Source organism: Convolutriloba macropyga, chromosome 1 (assembly GCF_964194025.1).
Source record: "Convolutriloba macropyga chromosome 1, txConMacr16.3, whole genome shotgun sequence".
Lineage (NCBI taxonomy): Eukaryota > Metazoa > Xenacoelomorpha > Acoela > Convolutidae > Convolutriloba > Convolutriloba macropyga.
Genome location: NC_134468.1, coordinates 63898004 through 63921800, shown reverse-complemented (window position 1 = coordinate 63921800; position 23797 = coordinate 63898004). Strand labels below are relative to the sequence as shown.

Here is a 23797-nt window from a genome sequence, read left to right as displayed (position 1 = left end):
ATTCTTTAAGAGGCAGAATACCTAGCTTTGAAGGACAATTTTTACGCCTTATATTCTTTGGCTGCCTTACCTTTTGTTGTTATTTTCGTTTTGTTGCTGTTTTGATGTAATTTACAGTTAAAATTTGGCTAAGAATATTGTCATGTGAATTTTTAGGCTTTTGAAACTTGTTTATGACCTGGTTTTTGCTGTTTGATTGTTTCTTTGTTCAAAGCTTTTTTTCAATACTTGAGTTTGATGAGTTTTCGTTTGTGAATTCAATGAGAGGGGAGCACAAAACTGCTGTGTCAACTGTTTGTGTTGCTAAAGTGAAGAGTAACTTGTGTTTCGAAAAGTAACTACGTGTTTCGAGATTGTTTTGAAAGTTGTTTTGAAAATTTTTTCTCTGTCACGTTTTTGTACTGAATTCATGTTTTGAATTTAATGTTGTTCAATTTGAGAAATGCATCGGAAGTGGAAATAGGCAAACAGTTATTAGAGTGACCATTGGGATCCAAGTCCTTTCAGCAGGGGCTGAAAGGACTTGGATCCCAATGGTCGCTCTAATAACTCTTTGCCTATTTCCACTTCCGTTGCAATCATTTTGAGTCCTGCGATTTTCTTGATGTCGAAGAGTTGGCTGAATTTCCAAGCCTGCAAGTTTTGCTTTTGACAAATTCTTTATTTCCTACCTTGTTTTTGTGGAATTCGAGAAATTTTTCTGTTGTTGGTATTTCTCAACTATTGTTGGCGTGACGCTAATACTTGAATTTGTCCTAACAAATGTGCACTAGTGAATTACCATGTGATGTTTGATTTCACTGGTTTGATATGAAGATAAAATGCTTGGTATAATTGTTTTGTTACATTTGGAACGAAGTTTGAGACAATTAGAGATAGCGTATGCCTATTTTTCTTATGCAACTTCAGGGAATGGTCTTCTAGAAGTATTGTTGACGCGCTCAAATGATATATGTTCTTGATGGAAAAACAACTACTTTGGATCCAACATTGAGGGTCTGATCAGCCTTCTAAACGATTTAACTTTAAGTGTACAGTTTATCAAAGCTGCTGCGGTACGCTTGAGGAGGTAGAAATTCCTTTTCTTATTTTCCACTTCTGTTAATTGGCTACCTCATTTTTCATTGTTACATTATTTTAGTTGCCAGTTTTGATGCAGAGGAGAGTTTCAATTAGCCTATAAGATTGTCAGGTTAATTATTAGACATTTCAAAAGTGTTCGGGACCTGGGTTTTGGTGTCCGATTGTCTCTTAGTTCAAAGATTTCTTTCAAGACATAAGTTTGATTGTGGCCTCTTCTGCTATCTTTGTGTTTTTTAGTTCCATCATGGCTGCTACTATCATTCCACCCAAAGAAAGCTTTAGCATATCATTGTCACTGGACAAAGAATTAATGAACTTTATCGGCAGTAAAGATGTTAGTCTGTACATCATGAATGACTTGTTGAGTAAATGCTTAGGCACATTGAAATTTAGCCACCAAACTGCACAAAACAAACAATACAGGACGATTCCCGAAATGACACCGGAGACTTTTACCGATAACGCCCATTCATCGAGCAGAAAGCGGAATTTGGCTTTATTAGGCGATGATAACCCTTCTGACAGAAAGCAGTTCAAGGTGAACTCACTTTGGGAAAGTGATGAGGATGATGATGACGATAATAGCTTGTCGCGACTTTTAATTTTCAATAATATTGAAAAGTCTACCAAAAATTGCATCGAGTATTCACAGAAAGCTTTCAGTAATCAACCAATAAGGGGACAGGGTCACGACAAGTCAAACTTCAAAGAGGAACCTTTAAGTTTTTTCCCACGAGTTCCCGAAAGTCCCACGGTAACGGAAGTGGATCGATGTGAATTTCCTGTCGATGAATCGTTTGAACCAACTGAAACTGGGTTCAATCCGCTCAACGATTCTCTTTCAGGCCTTGGATTTGATTTGAAGCTGAGTGAAGCAAGCAACGATGCTGTTACCAAGTCGGAATTGTTGAATAAAATGCATTTTTTAGAAAAAGAGTTGGGAGGTGTTGGCTCTCGTGAGGTAAAAACTGAAGTTTCTCAAAGCTTTAAAGATCACGAGGGTTTTTCCGAACAATCAAAGCAAGAGAGTTCGGAGTTGAACCAAATGCACACCTGCCCGATCTGTTTCAGCGAGTTTCTTCATTCCTGCAATTTGAACCGTCACATGAAATCGAAGCACATAAATATTCGCTTTGCCTGCAAGCTATGCGCCAAAATATTCAGACGGAAAGACATTCTAAAGAAACATATAAAAAATATTCACATAGCTGACGATGCAACTGTTCATGCTCTAACTTTGGATGAGCATGGGACATGTTTCGACATAATTTCCTTGCCGGAAACTGGAACTTAATTTAAGAAAAGTTCACTTTGTAGAAGTTGTGCATGTTGTTTTAGCGTTTAAAATATTTTTGTTGATGTCAAAAATCCCTCAAATGTATATTGATAATATTTGTTATCTACGAGTGTCAGTAGATTAGTGCAGTTGTTTATAGGGCGTCATGTACTATTTACATTGCTTTGTTCATTTCCTGTCGTCAAATTCAATTTTCCTTATCCTTATTCGTAGCTTCTTTCACAGATAAGTCAAAATAAAGCCTGCTAGGCTGTTTTCAATGGGATTTTTTTGTGGCATCTTGAGCTAGACGAGTCATGCTAGTTGCAAGGTTCTTTCTCTGAATATGAGCTGAATAATGTTTTGTCGTTCGACGTTATGCTTTCCAGCTTTCGAATTTTTGAAGTTTTACCTGCTGCACAGATCTGAACTTCACTAGCGCTTGTTTGTCATCTGTATTTTAAATTGCTTTTGTAACCAGCTGGGTAGAGTTTACAAGTCAAAAATATTATTTACATTCCATTTTCTAGTATAATAATTTAAAATTAGTGGTATCGTTCTGCTGCTAAGCATTAAAATATTTTTGTAGAAGTAGCTGTTTCCCTCGAAGGGTAAAAATTAAACAAGGAGGCTCGTTAATGTGCGTTCGCACATGATGTTCCGACCCGAGCTCATCTACATTTTTGAATTAATTGTCAACCAAATGAAGAGATAACAAAAATAGATGTTTGAGTTTAAAACAATCGGTATACAACCTTTCTTCTAATTGAATTAAATAGTGCCATGCCTCATTACAGCGACAACGAGATTTAACATTAAAGAGACTACGAGACAAAAAAAAACAAACAACAAAATTAGCAAAAACAAAGATTTCACGGCAAAAATTGAATATCTAAATTTAAAAGCACCTAGTATCAACGTCAAAATGCAGTCAGATAAAACTTCAACTACTCAAATTTTTATTTTCTCGTAACTATACAGCAGACTGAAAGTTTTCTTATTGAGACTAGGTAACATGTCAACAAAGAATGAACAATGAGGCGAAATTCAAAAAATGATCAACATTTTTTAAAACAAGAAGTTTCAAAAGTCGTTAAAACATTTGCTTTTAACTAAATACCCTTTGATAAATTACTGAAAAGTCAGTACAAAATTAAAAGGACTTGTCTTTGACATAGAAACGAACTAATGAAAACGTCAAAAAATTACAAACGAATCGAGAAAACCAAACTATTGCTACCATTAAAATCATTAGCTATTATCTGAATATTATGTATTTTTATTTCAATTGTTATTTCTACGAATTCGGCTGAAGGATTTCTGCTGAGAGAATAAATAAATTTACTTGGGCCGAGTTTGAAAACCATTGGGATCGGTTATTACACGATTGTTCTGAAAGAAGAGAAAAGCAAACACAAAAATTGACCAATCTAAAAACGTTTATAAAATCGCATATTGTCCAACAAACAAAACATCAGTGACAGAAAATATCAGTAGGTATGTTAAATTTTGAAAAACAAGAAATTGGATGGGGCCTCTCATTGATGAAAACATGCTACAATTTGACAAAAAAAACAACAACTGAAAAGTTTGAAAATATTTGAAAATGTATATAATAAACTTTAAGACTATTCGCTATGAACTGACTCATCGGGAAACATCATTCATTCAGTCCTTAATTACAAGTCTATGAGAACGGTTAGCATTTTACGGCTACCTAAAGAATAAAAAAACAGGCAAAAATATCAAAATGAAAAAAAATGAGCGGGAAAAGTGTCCAAGGCATAAAAAACGAACTTTCGCTAAAAACTTTTCTATTTTTAATTAATTTTTACAGCAAGGGGATTCCTGTTTTTTATCAGTATAACTTCAAAAAGTCAACAAATATGAACAAATACATTAGAACCACGAAGTTTTTGAGAAAACTCGTAGTATCATCGCCATTAATTTCCTTAGATTTCAACAGAAGCCAGTAAATACGCTAAATTATGCTTCGATGGGACAACAAGTTTGTTTGCCATTCATATTTCGTCAATAAGACTTTACAACAAGTTATTGACTATAAAAACAACATCAAAGATGGGCAAAAACCAAAAATTCAATAGAAAAATGCCAGATGAAAGTGTCGAAGCAGTTTATATCATAAGCTGTTCTCTGAAAACTTTATCTATGATCCTTTGAACGTCTTCCCTAAACCAATGGGAACTACCAGTAATAAGATAATGTGATAAGATTTCAAAAGGATCCAAAAATAAGAAAAGGTAGCAGAAAATTTAAAAGTTATAAAAACTCGTGGAATTGAAGTTTTAAAATTAATAGGTAGAAGAAAAACCGCTAACCAGATTAGTTTTGGCTGCAGTAGAGATGAGAAGAATCATCTTAGTACTGAGACTGACTAGTAGTTCACGAAAAAAGTTTAAGATTGGTTAATGTTAAAAAATTTTTGAAAAATTATTAAATTCATAACAGCCATTAAACTCAACGGAGCTTTGAACGGAGGTCAATAACTACGCTCAGATATACTACGACGGGAGAAAAAGAATTTTTGTAATGCTTTGGCATAGATAGTCAATAAGACATTACAATAAGAGTTATGACTGTGAAAACAACATCAAAAACAGGCAAAAACCAAAATTCAGTAGAAAAATGCGAGGAGAAAGTGTCGAAGCCAATTAAACCATTAGTTTTTCTCTGAAAACTGTATCTGTGATTAAGTGAACGTCTTTTCTAATCCAATTGGACTTATACAATATTTGGATAATGTGATAAGAGTTCGAAAGTAACCAATAATACAAAAATTTTCAAAAAATTTTTTTTAAAATTTGAAATCTTGTGTCATTTAAGTCATATAACCAATAGTTAGAATCTAAAACTGCTAACCAGATTATTTAATTTGCAGTAGAAAGCAAGTGGGGGTTGTCAATGCTGAGACTGACTAACAGTTCACGAAAAAACTTTAAGAATGGTTAATTTTCAAATAAAAATTTCGAAAGTTTTAAATTCTTTAAATTCTTAACAGCCATTAAATTCAATAGCTTTCAATGTAAACCAATAAATTTGCTCAAATATACACCGATTGGAGTACAGGGATGTTTGTCATGCATAGATAATCAATAAGTGTTATGACGATGAAAACAACAACAAAAACAGACAAAAACCAAAAATTCAGTAAAGTGCGAGAAAATGTTGAAAAGCTCTGAAAACTTTATGTGATCCACTGAGCGTCTTTTCTAAGCGAATGGGAGCTATCAATATTTGGATAATGTGATAAGATTTCAAAAGTAATCAATAATAAGAAAATATCCAAAAATTTTTTAAATTTTTGAAATCTTGTGTCATTTAAGTCATATAACCGAAAAAAAAAAAAATGAAAATAAAACCGCTAGCCAGATTAAATTTGGTTGCAGTAGGAAGGACGAGGGTGCTGTCATCACTGAGAATGGCTAAAAAATCACGATAACAATTTTATGATTGGTTAATCAAAAAAATTTTTTCAAAAAATTGTTTTTAAAGTCTTAACAGCCAATAGCTGTCCACTCAAAACACTAGTTATATTCACATAATGTTCATCACGGAACATGTTGCAATGTTCGTCAATGAGTCCATGCCATAGGACTTCAAATATTAGTAAAACCTCAAAAAGAAATTAAAAACTTCATTTAGAATTACCAATGCTCAGAGTCAAAGCCAAAAAAACATGATCAATTCTTTGAAAATGATTTTTTTGTTAATTGGGCTTCATTTATCTGTAAAGGAGGTTTGTCATTAACGGAACTTTGATATGAAAAGTGACTTGTCTCTAGGTGACTTAAAAAAGCAAGAGTAAAAGTAGAAGAGTTTATAAAAAAAGAGCTCTCAAATAGAATTTTTTTGATAGTGAGCTTCACTGTAAGACCAGAACTAGTCTTTTGTCGCCTTTAGTCTACTAGGAACACAAAATTGGTTCGTTTTCTGGCGTCAAATTTAATTTTGAAATACTTTTTATAGAAAATATTTTAATATGAGGGATTGGATTTTTTATTATCGAGGATTGAAGTTTTGTGTTCACACAAAACTTCAATCCTCGATAGCTCCTCGAATAAAACGAAAATCAAAAAAATCTTTTTAATTTTGAATTCCACGCTGGACCAGCTTTTTAATGATACCACTCACATTTCTCTGCGATGAATATATCGATCGGCCAAAATTGTCTGAACAAAAAAAAACCCATTTGAGTATATAGTTCTTCCCCCCACAAGTGGGGTCGGAACATTTACTAAAGAAAATGCTAATTAACTTTTCCTATAAGTGTGCAATTTTATTTTTCGTATTTAATGAGAAAGATTATTCCGGTTCAGATTGCTTTATTGAGTTGAATTTGAAAGCTCAAATTAGAATCAAATCTAATTGCGAATTATCGCCAGAGTTCTTTCGCTTTAATTTGTTCGCCTTTGAAATTCGTCTCACTAAAACCATCGTTTTTGTCTCCAAAAGAAAGTTAATGTACAATTTTTTAATTTCGACAGCATTAACTGATTTAAAAAACCGATTTTGATCTGCAAATTGATTTTTTTTAAATTGCCTGATTATTTTTCCGTAGTCTTTGATGTAAGAGAAGACCAATGGGAGCACCTAAGACTATTCCTTGAGGAATGCCATGAATTTTTTTTCCATTCACAGGAAGTGGCCTCCAGTTTTACACATGCTTTTTATCTGCAACAAAAGACTCATTTAGAAACATTTAGATCCGTAAGCATTTAGTTTTCTGAAATGCATGTTTCGAGATTGAGCTGGAAGTTTTTGCAAGATAAATAAAAATAGCAAACTTTTTCGCAAACGTATCATTATTATACAGTCAGGTTTCAAAAATTGTAAAACAGCTTCTGTGGACAATTTTTTCCCCTGAAATTCTAATTGATTATTTTTAATCAATTATTGTTTTCACGTACTCCCTCAATTAATCAGAAAATTCTCAGCAAAGAATTCTGGAAACGTTGGAGTAACTAAGATGATCATATATTATTTTTGCACAACTTTTGATTCGCTTTTGTGTGGACTGGATCGACAAAAGCAAATTTTAAACTTTCTTGAAAATTTGAATTTCGAATGCGTATGTATTGTTAATTTCCTTTCGAAAATTTTTCGGCTTTAATAGAAAACTCCTGGGCACAGCCAAGCGTCCAAGAAAACAGGCATCGAAAACGCATGGGATTCGATGCACAGTTTAACTCAATTGGCTGCATTTTACTGTTGAAATTCAAATTACAATCTCACCAAAATGTTTTGTTTTTCCTTTAGTCTTAATAGTGGTCTTATAATAAATTTTAATACTGGCATTTGGAGCAAATTGGTGAACATCTCGCAATCATCCCTCCAGCTTGAAGCAGACCATAGAAGCGAACACCGTCTGTCCTTCGATTCAATTCGTCTGAGTTGTTTTTTTTTTCATCTAAGATTTTTAAGCCAGTATGTATGTCAAAACGAGGCAAATGAATTGTACTCCGATGGTGGCAGCTGGTAAAAATATTTATTTTTTTCTGATTTCGACTTCATCTGTGTGTTTTTCGAGAATAAAAAGCTAGCAGCTGTTTTTTGCTCGACCTCACCCAGCAACTTTTTACGTTTTTTCGAGCCCCATTTTTGCAGAGAAAACTATGAGTGGTGTCAGTCGAGATCTATGAGTGGTGTCGGTAAATATGCCAAGTTGTCACTGTTGTCAGTTTTTTCGGCGTCAGCTGTTTTCGAATTTCTAGTGGCTTTTATTATCGAGTATGGTTTTGTTGGAATTTTTTGTGGATACAATTGCATGGTGTGAAAAGGGGTTATTAATCTTAAAAGAAAGTGTAACCCCCTCTCGTTCAGCCCTCCCAATCGTACTCGCCTCATCCCTTGACCCCCCCCCCCCATGCTTGCACCCCTAAGCCCCAGCTGGCTACTACCGAAGCCTACCATGCGCCGATCGTTTGAGAGCAATTCGCCTGACGTTAGTCTTTTTTTTACAATTAAGCATTCTTTGTTATTGTATTTGGGACTCTTTTTGCGCTCGTTTCGGCATGAGTTGCGCTTGATTTTTTGCCCAATTAATTACTCAAATCGTTTTATGGAAGATACCCCTTCTCCAAAGGGTCACCAGAGTGACAAATTGTTTTTTAGCATTGCATGATTGCGTTCTTTTATTCAGTTTAATATATTTTAATAAATATTTTCTTCTCTGCTTTAGTTGATCCAATGAGTAAAAACGCTGGTAAAATCTTCATTTTTTTCTCGTCTGTGGAATTAATTTTGCATTGTTTTTCAATTCCTAATTTTATGGCACTTTTTGTGTTCATACTGATTTAGAACCAGATTGTGCATTTTTCGCTAAATTACATCCTGTGATTTCAGCCTGGCTGTTCATAACAAAAAAATTCAGGATTAAATTAAAAGTTGTAAATTTGAAGAAACGGAAAAATAAATCTATTTTTTAATTACAGAAATAAGCTCATCTCTTCTTTCTTTCGTTTTTAAGTTAAATTGGTTTAGCGACGTGTTATCTGCAGCTTCAATTTTATTCACCCTGAGGAAAGTTTATAGTGATTCTAATGAGGTAAATTCGTGACCGATTAAGCCGAGCTAAAATCCACAAGCTTCTGAAACTTCAGCAAGCTGAGAAATTGTCGATCAAAGCTTTCGTCTTTCTGCAGACGCGCTGCCATCAAAAACGTTTTGGAAAGCTGCTTCTTCAGTTGCTTCTGGAATACAAGCAAGCACTGAAAGCATGGATCCCAACGTTCAAGCAAGCCATAGAATTCAAGAGCTTGCTGAAGACGCTTCAAGATTTTTCAACGAGAATTTTGCTGTCACAACCGAAACAGCTAAACGCATGCTCAAACCCTCCGAAGTAAATACTGCAATTATTTGGATGAAAGGCCTTGGATGATTCACACCAGAGCAATAACCGGAAGAACATTTGCGAAACAAACATATTTGATTGCAAAACACATCTACCTCCAATGTTAATAAGAAACTAGTCAGTGAAAGATAAACATATACTCAAGAAAAGTTGGGAACTTTTTGACGATGTCGCCCCCAGGGTAGAAATAAAATTATCGAAATTTGAGTAGTTGCATGACGGTTAAAAGAGTAGAAATTGCAAAGCCAGAAGGAATAGAAAACGCATCCATCCATAAAATCTTGACGAAGGATCTGCCATAGCTACCAGAAAAATGAGAAGCGAATTTGTTTCTAACGTGTATAGACTCGCCAATAATTTTCAGCGAACCAACTTGTCTTCAAAAGCGCGTAACAAACATTTTCTTGGAGTTGATAGGCACTAATTTCAGGGATTGAGACGGCTTGTAGCTAGCAAAAACAACGTTACGTTCGTTATATGGCCACGAAGCTAGGAGGGCTCCAATGAGACAGAACCGTCGTTGCAATGTATCTATTAACGTTTTATGTCATGGGCGTAATAAAACCCTTGAATTTGTTCCTGTGGACAACAGGTAATAGGGGTGGAATTTGTTTCTTAGTTGAATTTCAGGTTGCCATGGTAACTGTAGTTCCGCCCTCTGACTGTTTCCAGATCTCGCTGTCACTGGACAAGAACCTGATGGGCTACCTGAAGAGTGAAGACACGCAGCTGTTCATCATGAATGAAGTTCTCACCACTTGTTTAGGTACTCTATCCTTCCAGTTTGGGAACAAGTTCTCAACTGAAAACTCTTCCGCATCATATGATGGGAATTTGAATGTGTTTGCTTCTGAAAATTCTGCGCCTGGTCGAAAGAGAACTGCTCCTATCAGTAAGTTTTTTCTGGAATATTTTTTATCCACCTAGTCAGATGACAATTTCTCTCATTTTTTGCTCGTTAACAATTTGCACGGGTCAAAGCAGAAATCTAAAGGATGATGATGAACTTCTGCCATATTTAAAAGAACTGTACGTCAAAAGTAAGTGAGCACCCTATAGTTTTTAATATACTTTGATGTAAACAGTAAACGCTCAAAATGCAAATTTACATCATAAAAACTGAAGCCAATTTTAGTCAACTCAATTTTGGCAGCTTCATTTGATTAATTGCTCTGAAACAAACGTTTGTAGCAATTAAATTAGTCCTGTGGTCTTGTTAATGCGATTTTTTGCTTGACCGATTTTTCGTTTGAACCATTTGACTTTTCGTCCTCAACGGGATACACAGGTAGTACTCAGAGGGAATTAAGTTCTCTTAGAGCCCTAAGCCTTACTATACTCTAAGAATGCGGTTCGCCAAATCTCTTTTGAGGAGACAATGGTGTGAAGGGCATTTGTTAATCTTAAAAATTTAATCTTCAACCCCCCCCCCCCCCAATGCTAGCATCCCTAAGCTCCAGCTGGCTACTACCAAAGCCAACCTCTCGCCGGTCGTTTGAGAGAAGTTTGCCCGACCTTAGTCGGTTATATATTTTTTATATCAATCGACGAACCATCAACAAAAGTTGATTTTATTGTAATCACAAAAGCTGAAACTGAGAAGCCTTCTTACAGAGAAAATCCAGATAGAAGTTTCTATAAGCATCATTAAATTGAGCGCCACGTGAAATCCACGTTAATCATGCCCCTATCAGTTTAAGGTTAAAATTTGCATTCTGAATTCAAAAACTTAATAAGCAAGCTGAACTCAACCTAATGGTGCTTTCGCAAAAAAAAACTCGCCAACTTCTATCTGGATTTTCTTTGTATGTATTTGTAAAGGGATTTTCTGTATAACGATCCATTAAAGTTTTGATGATTGTTAATCGATTGATATAAAATTTAAAAGCAACAAAATTATGCAGGCTAAAATTATCTTCAGAAACAGACAGTTTACCACGTAATTGAATTTTCTGCTAAAAATGAATTAGGCTCATCTAAAAAAAATTGACTGCATCTCACGTAAAGTGTTCCAAGATATCATTTGATGAACAAGAAAAGTAACAGAGAAGAATGTGTGGGTAGGAAAAAAGGCTAGATTGACAATCAAACGAAAGAGACTGCTTGGGAACAGAATCGTCTGCAACAGTGTTTTGAAAGAAAAACAGATGACGAAATATGAAGAACAAATTAGAAAGACTCGTTCGAACAAGAATTAGGTAATTTTATCGGTTTTATTGCAGTATTAGAAGCTAATTTCAGGTTGCAAAAGAAATTTCGGATGAGCCAAATCTAGCAGTCTCAAATCGAACCTTGAAAATGTACCACATATTTGCCTAAAATTGGCTAAAAAATGGCTGAAGTTGGTAAAAATTCGGCTGAAATTTGGTTGAGTGTAGATGAAAAACAATTACAGCTCGGAAGTTTTGTTTTGGAATTCTTATGAGAGCTAGTTACAAATGTTATTGAAGGTATTATTTAATACAACATCTGGAAAGAATTTATTATCATTATTGTTATATTTTAAACTAGTTGCGATACGTGACGGATATTTAAAAAATATAAGTGCCTAAGTAAAGCATCAACTCTTCCAAAGCTTATCGTCGGCGGTGGAATGCGAAGAACTGAAGTGCTTAAAAAAGTTAACTCCTTGAACGAAAACGTATTAGTTCATTCAGCACTGCAAAAAATTTTTTAAGGCACTTCTCTAATCGTCATTATTTTTCGAATACTATTGGAAATCTGAGTAAACAGTCTCATTGATCAGTACTATTTTTTTTGCCCACCCAATGAATCGATAAAAACGTGGTACGGAATTTCTTGGAGCAAAGCCTCGCCCGCCGCATCTTAGCTTCTGAAATTGCTCTGAGATATATTGTTTATTTTAAGAATCAAATGGAAAAATGGAAATTCTGTGAACTAAAATGGTATAGTCAAAGAAGAGGAAACCAAGTTTCAAGGAGTTCAGTCTAACTAAAGAATGGCTGATATTTTACTTTTCGAGTAAATAACCACAATTCATTTTTAAATTCTAGCGGCTGTTACTTCAATGAGCAAAAATTGAAATTTTTGGCATATAAAGAATTGCAAACTACATAGCGGTGACAGGCAATTGAAATCATTTTATATTGTTCTCAACAGAACCATGCAATTTAGTGATAGAAACAAAATTACCTTCGAACATAATTCATTTCTGAGGAAATATTTCCTCAATGTGGAAGCGCGACGAACTTAAGGTTCTAACTATGACGATTGTTTGCATATCAATTAGTTATAAACAATTAGTTTTAGGGTTACCGCTAGTCGAGCTTTGTCGCTCTTCGGTTACCCTTCAAGGCTTCAAAGATTCTAAATTCTTTCTGTTTTGTTAATCTTTGTACCTTGGCAAATGAATTCAATTCAAACAAACAGCTTACGCGGAGGACTAAAACAGTGCTCACATTCCAGCACAGTTTCCTAACACCTATAGTTTTGATAGCTCGCTTTTTATTAGTTGTAAAAAGTTTGAATGAATGTAGCCTTTTTCATGGATTTTTCACATTTTTTGTCTGCAGTCTGTTTCTTTTAATATAATGCAGCACAGAACTTGGTGGATTTCTTTTCAAAAATTTTGACAGAAGTTTTTTATACAAATGTTTTTGATGCTAGGGTTTCGGTAATAAGCGATTTTCTGCATTTTGAGTATAATTGTTTTTTCTTCATTATTCATTTAAATTTGGCTATTTGTAAAGTTCATTAGTAGTTATCTGCAAAGAGAGATGTATATCTTATTTCAGTCTGAATTGCTCTGATGCCGGAGCGAAATATATTATATAGTGTTCTCTTGTATCCTAAATTTTAGTTTTCAGTCTTTGAATAAATCAGTTTAGTTTCGAAGAATATTCTTATGTTTTTACACAGGGTATTTTGGGCCGACGAGTTGTTTCCGGAGTTTATAATTTTAATAACACATCTGGTGATGCAAAGAATAAATGTTTTACGTCAAAAGATGATGGCTTCAGTTGCAATCGTTTCGTCAACTGCAAATGTTTTGTTTGTGAAGGCCCAAAGGGTCGAGTTGCTTCAGGAGGTCTCCAGGCTATGTTTTTAATGCAAAAGTTTGGCTTCAGGGTTTTGTTCTAGAACATTCTTTCGATTTCATTCTTTCTGATTTTTGCGTGACCTTAAATAAATTGCTCTTATTATATCTGGTGTAAAAACAAAACCGATTAGTAGATTAGCTATCGGAGGGGCCTGATATCCGAGTGGTTAATGATTTAGTTTATGGGGGTTTGAACTCCTCCTTTCACGTAGTTCTTTGCGCCCAAAAATAAATATCTAGGCTACAGTCCCCTCTGAGTTGAATTGCCCCGCATCTCGTTCGAGAGCAATTTGTCCGACATTAGTCGGTTCACGTTGTTCTTTTCAAATTGTCGACACCCATTAATAAATTTCAACAGCTCCTATCTGTATACTGAGATTATTTCAACTTTTTACAATTTTTGTTTCTTTATCTTGTCAGAAACTATTTTTAATTCCAATATTTTCATTACTGGTCTGTCTTTTTCTGTGGTCTCATACTCTGTTTTCGGGTTGAACTTATCTTGGCTTTCAACAGGGTGTCAATAGCATCTTTTCTAATGCGAATTTTCTGAGCTAAGCATGTTTCAGCTCCTACTCACCAGAAGAGGTCCAAGACTTCAGATCTTAGCTCAACATGCTCAGAGGATTCACCGTTTAGTCAGTCAGTATGCGACGAGCTTCCGCTTCCTAGGCGTGCAACTAATTCTGTTAATAAATCTGTGGCGAAAGAGTGCATTGTGAAATCCGAAGTGAGCAACACAGTGGACACTTTTGACGAAGATATTGACGGTGCAGTTGACGAAGATGATGATGATATCATCTGTGTTAAGGCTGAGCCCATGTGCAACAGTTTCATGCAGCGAACTACAACCACAATTATACAAACAAGGTCAGCTAATTTAAGCTAATTAATCCATTTGAGATCTAAAGGCAACAAAGTTTTTCTATAAAGCTATGTTGTTAAAGTGATGGCTGCGCGGAGCTAAAACAAACATTGTTTTGGATATACGAATAGAAGCCAAGTATAGGTAATTTTTCTGACGAGTCAGATGACAATTCCAGTGTTAATTTTGATCTTTTCGGAGCGGAAAATGAAGCTAGAAAGCTAATGATCTTGCAACGTGAGTTTTACTCGATTTTTTAAGTATGTTTGATAAAAACTTTTTTTATAGTGTTTTTTTGAGCTCGATTCCTTGAAGTATGTTTAATAGCCGCACAGTCGTCCTTCTCCTGGTTTTTTTTTATTTCGTCGTCAAGATTTTTGTTACGACCATATGACGTCACAACCACTTTTTGTTCATTCCTTTTTTTCTTTATAGTTTTTTTTTCTATGGTTTTTGAGAATACCCAAATGTTAAAGAGAAAACCCAGGGCAGAAGAAGAATTGAAATGTAACAAAAACATTGCATGGTAAATCCTCAACTGCAATCCAAGAAAGTCTTATTATTCAATGGAAGGGCGTAACTTTTAGAGAGTATGCCGAAACCAATTAAAGCTTTTAAAGACGGTACTTCGAAATCCACTTGACGTTGTAAAGATCTCAAGTGTTCCTAAAATAATTAAAGCACATTTAAAATGCATCATTTTTGCAAACCGTTGTTGCTCCTCGGTATCATTTCGAGAAAAATTTTGCCACAAATGCTGGATGGACATAAAATGAAATGCTGCAAATGCTTAATATTAACAAAAAGGATTGAAAAAAACTAAACTGTTTGTGACAGTTGCCAGGGACATTGAGGACTTTTTGTCGTCAAATGGATTTTGAAATACCGCTTTAATTGTTTTAATTGGTATTAGCTTAATATCCACAAGGCTTTTTCACAAATTTTTCCTTTTGGCTACAAAAAACGCGTTTGCCTAATCGAGCTTTTGCCTAATATCATGAGCCCCATTTTGCCATATTTCAAATGCAATATGGTAAAAGATTGTAGTATGAAGGAGTTCAAGTCTAACTTTTATTCTTCTAAATTCGGAGATTTTGAATTCCTCAAGAAAGGAGATAACAATATTTACAAATATAGTGTTAACTTGGGCATTTTTGCCGCTAGTTTCATAGCTTCAAAATCCTCACAGGTTTTGCAATTGAAGTTTTTAACCTCTCAAACGAAGTTTACGGCGATTATATTTGTCCTGTTGTCTTTTTTATTAATAGCCGCCCTCATCATCTCAGCCGGCTATTATAGCGCTCCTATTTTTTTTACTTCGTCGAATAAAAAAATGTTTCGCTTTACCTCATTTTGCCGTTTTTTCAACATTTTGCGTCATATCTTTTTGACTTCTCTAGGCTAGTTTCTCTCTTCTCTCATTCTGCTAAAAGTAATTTTGAACATCAGTTGCTCAGCAAAGCAATTCAAAATGAACAGTGAGTATAAAAAATTGAAGTCAGAAGTAGAAACGGGATAAACCCATAAAGCCCAATTTTAGATGCCCGCTATTTGAACGTCGTTCCCATAAGTCTTAGTTACCATCTGTAATGCTTATTGGTATTGATAGTAGCCCCTGTAGCCTCTCTCTAAGAAACAGAAATACGTTATTTTCAACTACGAAATGTCATCAAAATAAATCGGACTTAAAAAATGTTTTTGTACAAAAATCTTTTTTTTTCAATATCGTCTATTCTTTCAATCCCAATCATGCTTATTGGAATCAACGGCGGCTATTTTCCGGCAATCTGCCGGGTATGTTTCGATTTATCGCTTGACCGATTTTTTGTCTGACTCTTTAAACTTTTCGGCCTCAAAAAGGGGATGAACAGGTAAAGCACGAATGGCTTTAAGTGACGGAGCAGTTCTCTTAGAGCCTTACTAGTCTCTAATTGTGCGATTTACTGAAACTCTTTTAAGACAAGTTTTGGCGTGAAAGGCGGTTCTTAGTCTTTGACTCCCCCATTCAACTTAGCTTCCTCTGCCTGCCTGGAGATATGGACCTCACTGCTTCCAGGCCCCCAACGTTTGAGCAACCACCCTCAATTTTCTGTTGTTAATGGGTAGTCAATTTGTTGTCGTAATTTTATTCATTGTAGATTATTGGAGAGAGAAATCTAGTAATTTGAGGCTTGAAATGTTCTCTAGTGACTCTTAAGTTGTGATCGCTACATTATCAAACAGCAGGTGTCATGGAAGTAGTATAGTAATTTGCTTAGTGACTGTAGGGGGGGGGGGGGGGGTTCGGACCCCCCTCCTACAAGAAATTTGTGCTTTGAAAAAGTGAAATCTTTGTAATTTTTGTTGGTCACGGAGCAGATTACTATACTTTAACTATTTTCCTGAGTTTTCAGATTCATGTAAATTGTATCACTTGGGTTTGTGAGGAATTTTAGAAATTCATTTTGCCGCGCAAGTGGAGGTAAAATTTTTATAAACTTTCCAAAAATTTTCAAAATTTTTTAAAGTCCTAAAATGGTATGAAATGGATTTTGCGCTATGAGAGAGCACTCAAAAATGATTTTTTGTTGACTTCACTTTTTTCACCTAAGCAGTATAGGGGTCGAAACATATAAAAAATTTCAAATTTTTTCGAAAATTTTTCAAAGTTTTTCAAAGTCCTAAAATGGTCTAATGAGTTTTGCGCTATGAAAAAGCACTCAAAAGTGATTTTTTGTTGACTTTGCTGTTTTTCACATATGCAATATGGGGGGTCGAAACATACAAAATTTTCAAATTTTTGAGAAAAAAATTCCAAAGTCCTAAATTGGTCTGAAATGGATTTTGCGCTATGAAAGAGCACTCAAAAGTGATTTTTGTGGACTTCATTTTGTTCAACCAAGTAGGACCGAAACAATTCACTTTCTGAAATAGTCTGAAATAAGTCAAAGAGCAGTCAGAAGCAGTTTTTGTTGACAATACTTTTGCAAATGTACAGTATGATGTGGAAAGCTTGTCTTTATTTTTTTATATACATGTGTAACTATGTATGTTTCTATCTAAACAAGTACGTATGTTTGCATGCATGTGTTCAAAAATGTATTTTTTATGAATGAATCAATAATTGAAAGAAATGAAAGAATGAAAATTTCATGTATCAAATTATGCGTATTCATGTATATAATGATGAAAGTTTTTATGAAAGTGTATGTTTGTTTAAAAATATAACTGTGCTTAAGTTTAGTAATATGTTTGTATGAGTATAAGTTGAAATGTATGTTTGTGTGCAGAAATTGTAAATGTGTGTATGGCAAGACGTTCTTGGTTTTATGTGTATGTTTTTTCTATATGTAAACAGTGGAATGTATGTATATAAGTCTGAATGTGTTTGTATTTATGTATTTACATGCTTGCAAGTCAGACGAGAGATAGAGGGAGATAAGTCCTCGGAGGGCAATTTAATTGCCTAGAAGATTGTTGTTACTTGTCTCCACGATCCAATAATATTATATCTGGCAAACAGATTTTGACCTTCAGCGTTGATAAACTCTGTCTAGGAATGAGCCGGATTATTTACAGGAAAAATATATATGAGATGAATTGTTGAGAGATAATCAATAAATTGAGCTAAGTAAAAAGAATGAACTCTGTAAAAAACCGAAAATGTTGGTGGGAGAACTATGATATGCTGGAGCAGCTGAACTTTTTAGTTGAATAAAGTAGATTGATTGGAATTCATCAAGAGCTTGAATCAGACAAAAAGTGTAATGATGTACAAGAAGAGTAGTTTGCACTGGAACTGTAAAAAGCGCTAAAATTTTTAAAATTTAATTAGTCACTTTATCAATTAAGCAAGAACAAACACAAACTATGGATCCGTGGGTGGTTGCTAGAAACAGCTTCAGAAATGCATAGGTCTTGTTTGCGCATTGGTAATAGCAATAATGGATTTTGCGTGCTGGGACTGAAATATTGAACAATACCGAAACGCATCTTCAGTAAATGCTTCCGATAAATTCAACTATTGAACACTGCAAGTAAGGTACCAGAGCACCTCAAGCAACCAGAAATCAAAAACGTTCATAATAGTGTCTTCTTGGATCAAATTTACTGCGTTCAGTAAACCTGTGTTAAAACTTTGGATTATTTATTGTTCTGGCCACGTTTTAAAATGAGATTACCGTAACGATATTTCATAGAGCATCGGAAAGAGGTAAATCCAAAGGAATCAAATTAAAAGGAGCAGAGTTTTTATAACATATAATTGGGCTAAGCAATCTGGCGAACATATTGGAATTTAACACAACACTACTGCTACCTACTACGGCTACTGCCTACTACTACTACCTACAATTACTCTCTACAATTAGTACCTACTACTACTGCTACATACTTGTAATACCTACGTCTTCTACTAGATTCTTTTACTAACAACTACAACTACTTATTGGTTCTAAGTTGCACTAGTATCTACTACTACTTCCTTTTATACCTTTAATACCTATAATACTTCCTTTAATACCTATAAATATTACCTATTGTTTAGTAACTATCTACAACAATGTGTTTCTGCTTTTCTAAAAAATGAAAACAATTTTTATCTCTTGAGACTCGTTGAGCATAAACAACAGAAGATTTTATCTATTTTTCAAAGTCCTAAAATGGTCTGATATGGATTTTGCGCTATGAAAGAGCACTCAAAAATGATTTTTTGTTGACTTCACTTCTTTCACCTAAGCAGTATAGGGGTCGAAACATAAAAAATTTCAAATTTTTTGGAAATTTTTCAAAGTTTTTCAAAGTCCTAAAATGGTCTAATGGGTTTTGCGCTATGAAAAAGCACTCAAAAGTGATTTTTTGTTGACTTTGCTGTTTTTCACATATGCAATATGGGGGGTCGAAACATACAAAATTTTCAAATTTTTGAGAAAAAAATTCCAAAGTCCTAAATTGGTCTGAAATGGATTTTGCGCTATGAAAGAGCACTCAAAAGTGATTTTTGTGGACTTCATTTTGTTCAAGCAAGTAGGACCGAAACAATTCACTTTCTGAAATAGTCTGAAATAAGTCAAAGAGCAGTCAGAAGCAGTTTTTGTTGACAATACTTTTGCAAATGTACAGTATGATGTGGAAAGTTTGTCTTTTTTTTATATACATGTGTAACTATGTATGTTTCTATCTAAACAAGTACGTATGTTTGCATGCATGTGTTCAAAAATGTAATTTTTATGTATGAAAGAAAAATTGAAAGAAATGAAAGAATGAAAATTTCATGTATAAAATTATTCGTATTCATGTATATAATGATGAAAGTTTTTTGAAAGTGTATGTTTGTTTAAAAATATAACTGTGCTTAAGTTTAGTAATATGTTTGTATGAGTATAAGTTGAAATGTTTGTTTGTGTGCAGAAATTGTAAATATGTGTATGTCAAGACGTTCTTGGTTTTATGTGTATGTCTTTTCTATATGTATACAGTGGAATGTATGTATATAAGTCTGAATCTGTTTATGTATTTATGTATTTACATGCTTGCAAGTCAGACGAGAGATAGAGGGAGATAAGTCTCTGGAGGGCAATTTAATTGCCTAGAAGATTGTTGTTACTTGTCTCCACGATCCAATAATATTATATCTTGCAAACAGATTTTGACCTTCAGCGTTGATAAACTCTGTCTAGGAATGAGCAGGATTATTTACGGGAAAAATATATATGAGATGAATTGTTGAGAGTTAATCAATAAATTGAGCTAAGTAAAAAGAATAAACTCTGTAAAAAACCTGTATGAGATGAATTGTTGAGAGATAATCAATAAATTGAGCTAAGTAAAAAGAATAAACTCTGTAAAAAACCGAAAATGTTGGTGGGAGAACTATGATATGCTGGAGCAGCTGAACTTTTTAGTTAAATAAAGTAGATTGATTGGAATTCATCAAGAGCTTGAATCAGACAAAAAATGTAATGATGTACAAGAAGAGTAGTTTGCACTGGAACTGTAAAAAGCGCTAAAATTTTTAAAAGTTAATTAGTCACTTTATCAATTAAGCAAGAACAAACACAAACTATGGATCCGTGGGTGGTTGCTAGAAACAGCTTCAGAAATGCATAGGTCTTGTTTGCGTATTGGTAATAGCAATAATGGATTTTGCGTACTGGGACTGAATTATTAAACAATACCGAAACGCATCTTCAGTAAATGCTTCCGATAAATTCACCTATTGAACACTGCAAGTAAGGTACCAGAGCACCTCAAGCAACCAGAAATCAAAAACGTTCATAATAGTGTCTTCTTGGATCAAATTTACTGCGTTCAGTAACCCTGTGTTAAAACTTTGGATTACTTATTGTTCTGGCCACGTTTTAAAATGAGATTACCGTAACGATATTTCATAGAGCATCGGAAAGAGGTAAATCCAAAGGAATCAAATTAAAAGGAGCAGAGTTTTTATAACATATAATTGGGCTAAGCAGTCTGGCGAACATATTGGAATTTAACACAACACTACTGCTACCTACTACGGCTACTGCCTACTACTACTACCTACAATTACTCTCTACAATTAGTACCTACTACTACTGCTACATGCTAGTAATACCTACGTCTTCTACTAGATACTATTACTAACAACTACAACTTTTTATTGGTTCTAAGTTGCACTAGTATCTACTACTACTTCCTTTTAATACCTATAACTATTACCTATTGTTTACTAACTATCTACAACAATGTGTTTCTGCTTTTCTAAAAAATGAAAACATTTTTTATCTCTTGAGACTCGTTGAGCATAAACAACAGAAGCTTTTATCTATCTCAAAGTATTATGTCATGACTGACACAGACCAAGAGATTTTACCCGCCAATGATTTCAACAAATCATTAAGTGTTTGAAGCTTTTCAAAGATATAAATAATGCTGAAGCTTTGTATACGTTAACTCAGTAATTTTCAGCTTAATTTTAATTTGTTAATTAACAATTAAAAAATCAATGGTTTGCTATATCAGGTTGATATTTAATTAAATCAATGTAGGGTTTTACTGTTTAGCTAACCAGTCTAATTTTTAGAATTTCAAATAAGTTTTATTGCTATGTTCTTTTTTCAATTATGAGGGATCAGTCATAAACTTAAATGTTTTGTTCAAATGCTGTTTTTTTGTTTATTCTATGTATGGCGTCTGATTCAATTTGCAATTAATTGATAGATATGAAACACAAACTTTTTAAAATTTCTAATATGAAGGATTGTATAGCGTAAACATTGACTGGTTCACAATGGCGTTGCACTATGTCTATTTATAATATCAACTTTATAGAAACATGCTTCAAAAACTCCATAGTGTGTACCTTAATGGAAACAAACAATTTACAACGTACCTCTATTATCCAAAAAACTGAGGTTTTACGCTATATAGTTGTTCTCGTATGTTTATTCAGAGTCAGGTAATACACAACTTTTTCTGAATCCTTAAGTTTCAAAAATTTGTATAGACTGAAAATTGCTGGGATAGCTTGCCAGAAGGATATGTGTTAGTTGAGTTTCATATTAACCTTAGCTTCGGCTCAGGATGTGTTCAAAGCTAAGACTGTAATTGTGAACTTGTTATTCATTAAAAGTTTAGCGCTACATGATTTTGCAATTTTTGTTATATTAACTTCTTCCTAATTTTATTGAATTTCATTTGGTCATTGTTTATCTGAAGAAAATTAAAAAAATCAACCTCATGAAACGTTTCTCAGCAAAATTAAGTGAAACAGTCTTGTTGAATTTGAGAGCTCAAACAAAAACTTAATTTTAGGTGTTTAGGTGAATAAATTTTGTTTGTTTTCAACGTATGCTTACACTCAATGGGCACCAAATGGTTCTAGAGAAGTACTTTTCACGGAATTTGGAACAAAATTCTTCTTTATTAGTGTTCAAAACTCAACAACCGGAGACGCTATGGCTTTAGATAAGCAATTATAATAAAATTGTGAAACATGGCCGATCACTTTACCTAAAAGTTGAACCATTGAGTTCGAATTTGAGTTAGTGATCTAAAAATAGTATTCAAGGATAATTGACTTTGAAAAAAGGCTACTTTTAGTACTAAAAACACAATAATCGGCGACCGTGTAACTTGGAATTACCAAATATAATGAAATGTGATAACTTGGCCTATCGCTCTATTTAAAAGTCAAAGTTTGAGTTTTTGTTTGTGATCTAAAAATAGTATTCAAGGGATAACTACGTCATAATAGTTGAGTTGTGTTATAAAGTTACGAACGCAAAACAATTGAAACACATTCTCACATTCTATTTAAACTACAGCTATATATGTTTCAAAAAAGCGAAGGAGACCTTCTGATTTTACTAAGCTTTTTGATATAGTTTACTATATCTACTATATTCACATGGTCTATTATGTAATCTTTACTGCACGAGTTCTACAAGCATTCCTGAAGACTATAATTTTGCATTTTTTTTGTAGAAAAGAACAAAAAAAACTCATGATTATTGCGAAATCAGCATTGTTGACATATTTTACCAGAAATTCATGAAGAGAGCGGTCATAATAGTTGAGTTGTGTTATAAAGTTGCGAACGCAAAACAATTGAAACACGTTCTCACATTCTATTTAAACTACAGCTATATATGTGTCAAAAAAGCGAAGGAGACCTTCTGATTTTACTAAGCTTTTTGATATATTTTACTATATGATATAGACTATATTCACATGGTCTATTATGTAATCTTTACTGCACGAGTTCTACAAGCATTCCTGAAGACTATAATTTTGCAATTTTTTTTGTAGAAAAGAACAAAAAAAACTCATGATTTTTGCGAAATCAGCTGTGTTGACATATTTTACCAGAAATTCATGAAGAGAGCGGTCATAATAGTTGAGTTGTGTTATAAAGTTGCGAACGCAAAACAATTGAAACACGTTCTCACATTCTATTTAAACTACAGCTATACGTGTGTCAAAAAAGCGAAGGAGACCTTCTGATTTTACTAAGCTTTTTAATATAGTTTACTATATGATATAGACTATATTCACATGGTCTATTATGTAATCTTTACTGCACGAGTTCTACAAGCATTCCTGAAGAATATAATTTTGCATTTTTTTGTAGAAAAGAACAAAAAAACTCATGATTTTGCGAAATCAGCAGTGTTGACATAATTTACCAGAAATTCATGAAGAGAGCGGTCAGTGCAACTTCTTAAATAATTAATTTTCTCTGAAGAATGTTCGGCTAATGAACTTTAAATTTTGCAAAATAACTAATATATAGATACTATTAAGTCATGACCACATCAGGTAACAGTTAACACAATTAACTGTGATTTTTTGCTACCTTAAAAATCGTCAACACGGACAGCAGAAATCAGATTAGGCGCTTTGACATTTCTTCATTCGTTTGGTGAATTTGGAAAAGGTTCCAGTGTTAAAACCCTGCTATCCATAGTACATTAAGTTCAAAGTTTAAAGTATTCAAAATTTTCAGAAACTTAGTGTTTTACTTTTCTATGTGTTAATAAGTATTTTTGGCTTTGTGTTCCTCGTTTTGATGGTATGTTTCCGAAAGGGTTTCTTTGTTTTCAAACTTTTGTTTGTTATGGATCCTATGAAGAGTCGATTTGAGTTCTTTCAACTGAGTCAAAGACAAAAAAAAACAACTGT

The 23797-nt window shown here is 33.8% G+C and overlaps 1 protein-coding gene across 2 annotated transcripts in view; it reads left to right on the top strand.

Annotated features, from left to right (window-relative positions):
* Positions 1-9377: 9377 nt before the first annotated feature.
* Positions 9378-23797, top strand: part of LOC142350578 (uncharacterized) — a 31096-nt gene continuing 16676 nt past the window's right edge. The window contains exons 1-2 of one of the 2 annotated variants that reach the window (XM_075402454.1): positions 9378-9996; positions 13860-14160. In XM_075402454.1, coding sequence (XP_075258569.1) covers positions 9756-9996; positions 13860-14160 — 542 coding nt within the window. In that variant the 5' untranslated portion in view covers positions 9378-9755. Of the gene's footprint in view, positions 10123-13859; positions 14161-23797 lie in introns of both variants that reach the window. The other variant, XM_075402444.1, reaches the window with a different exon arrangement.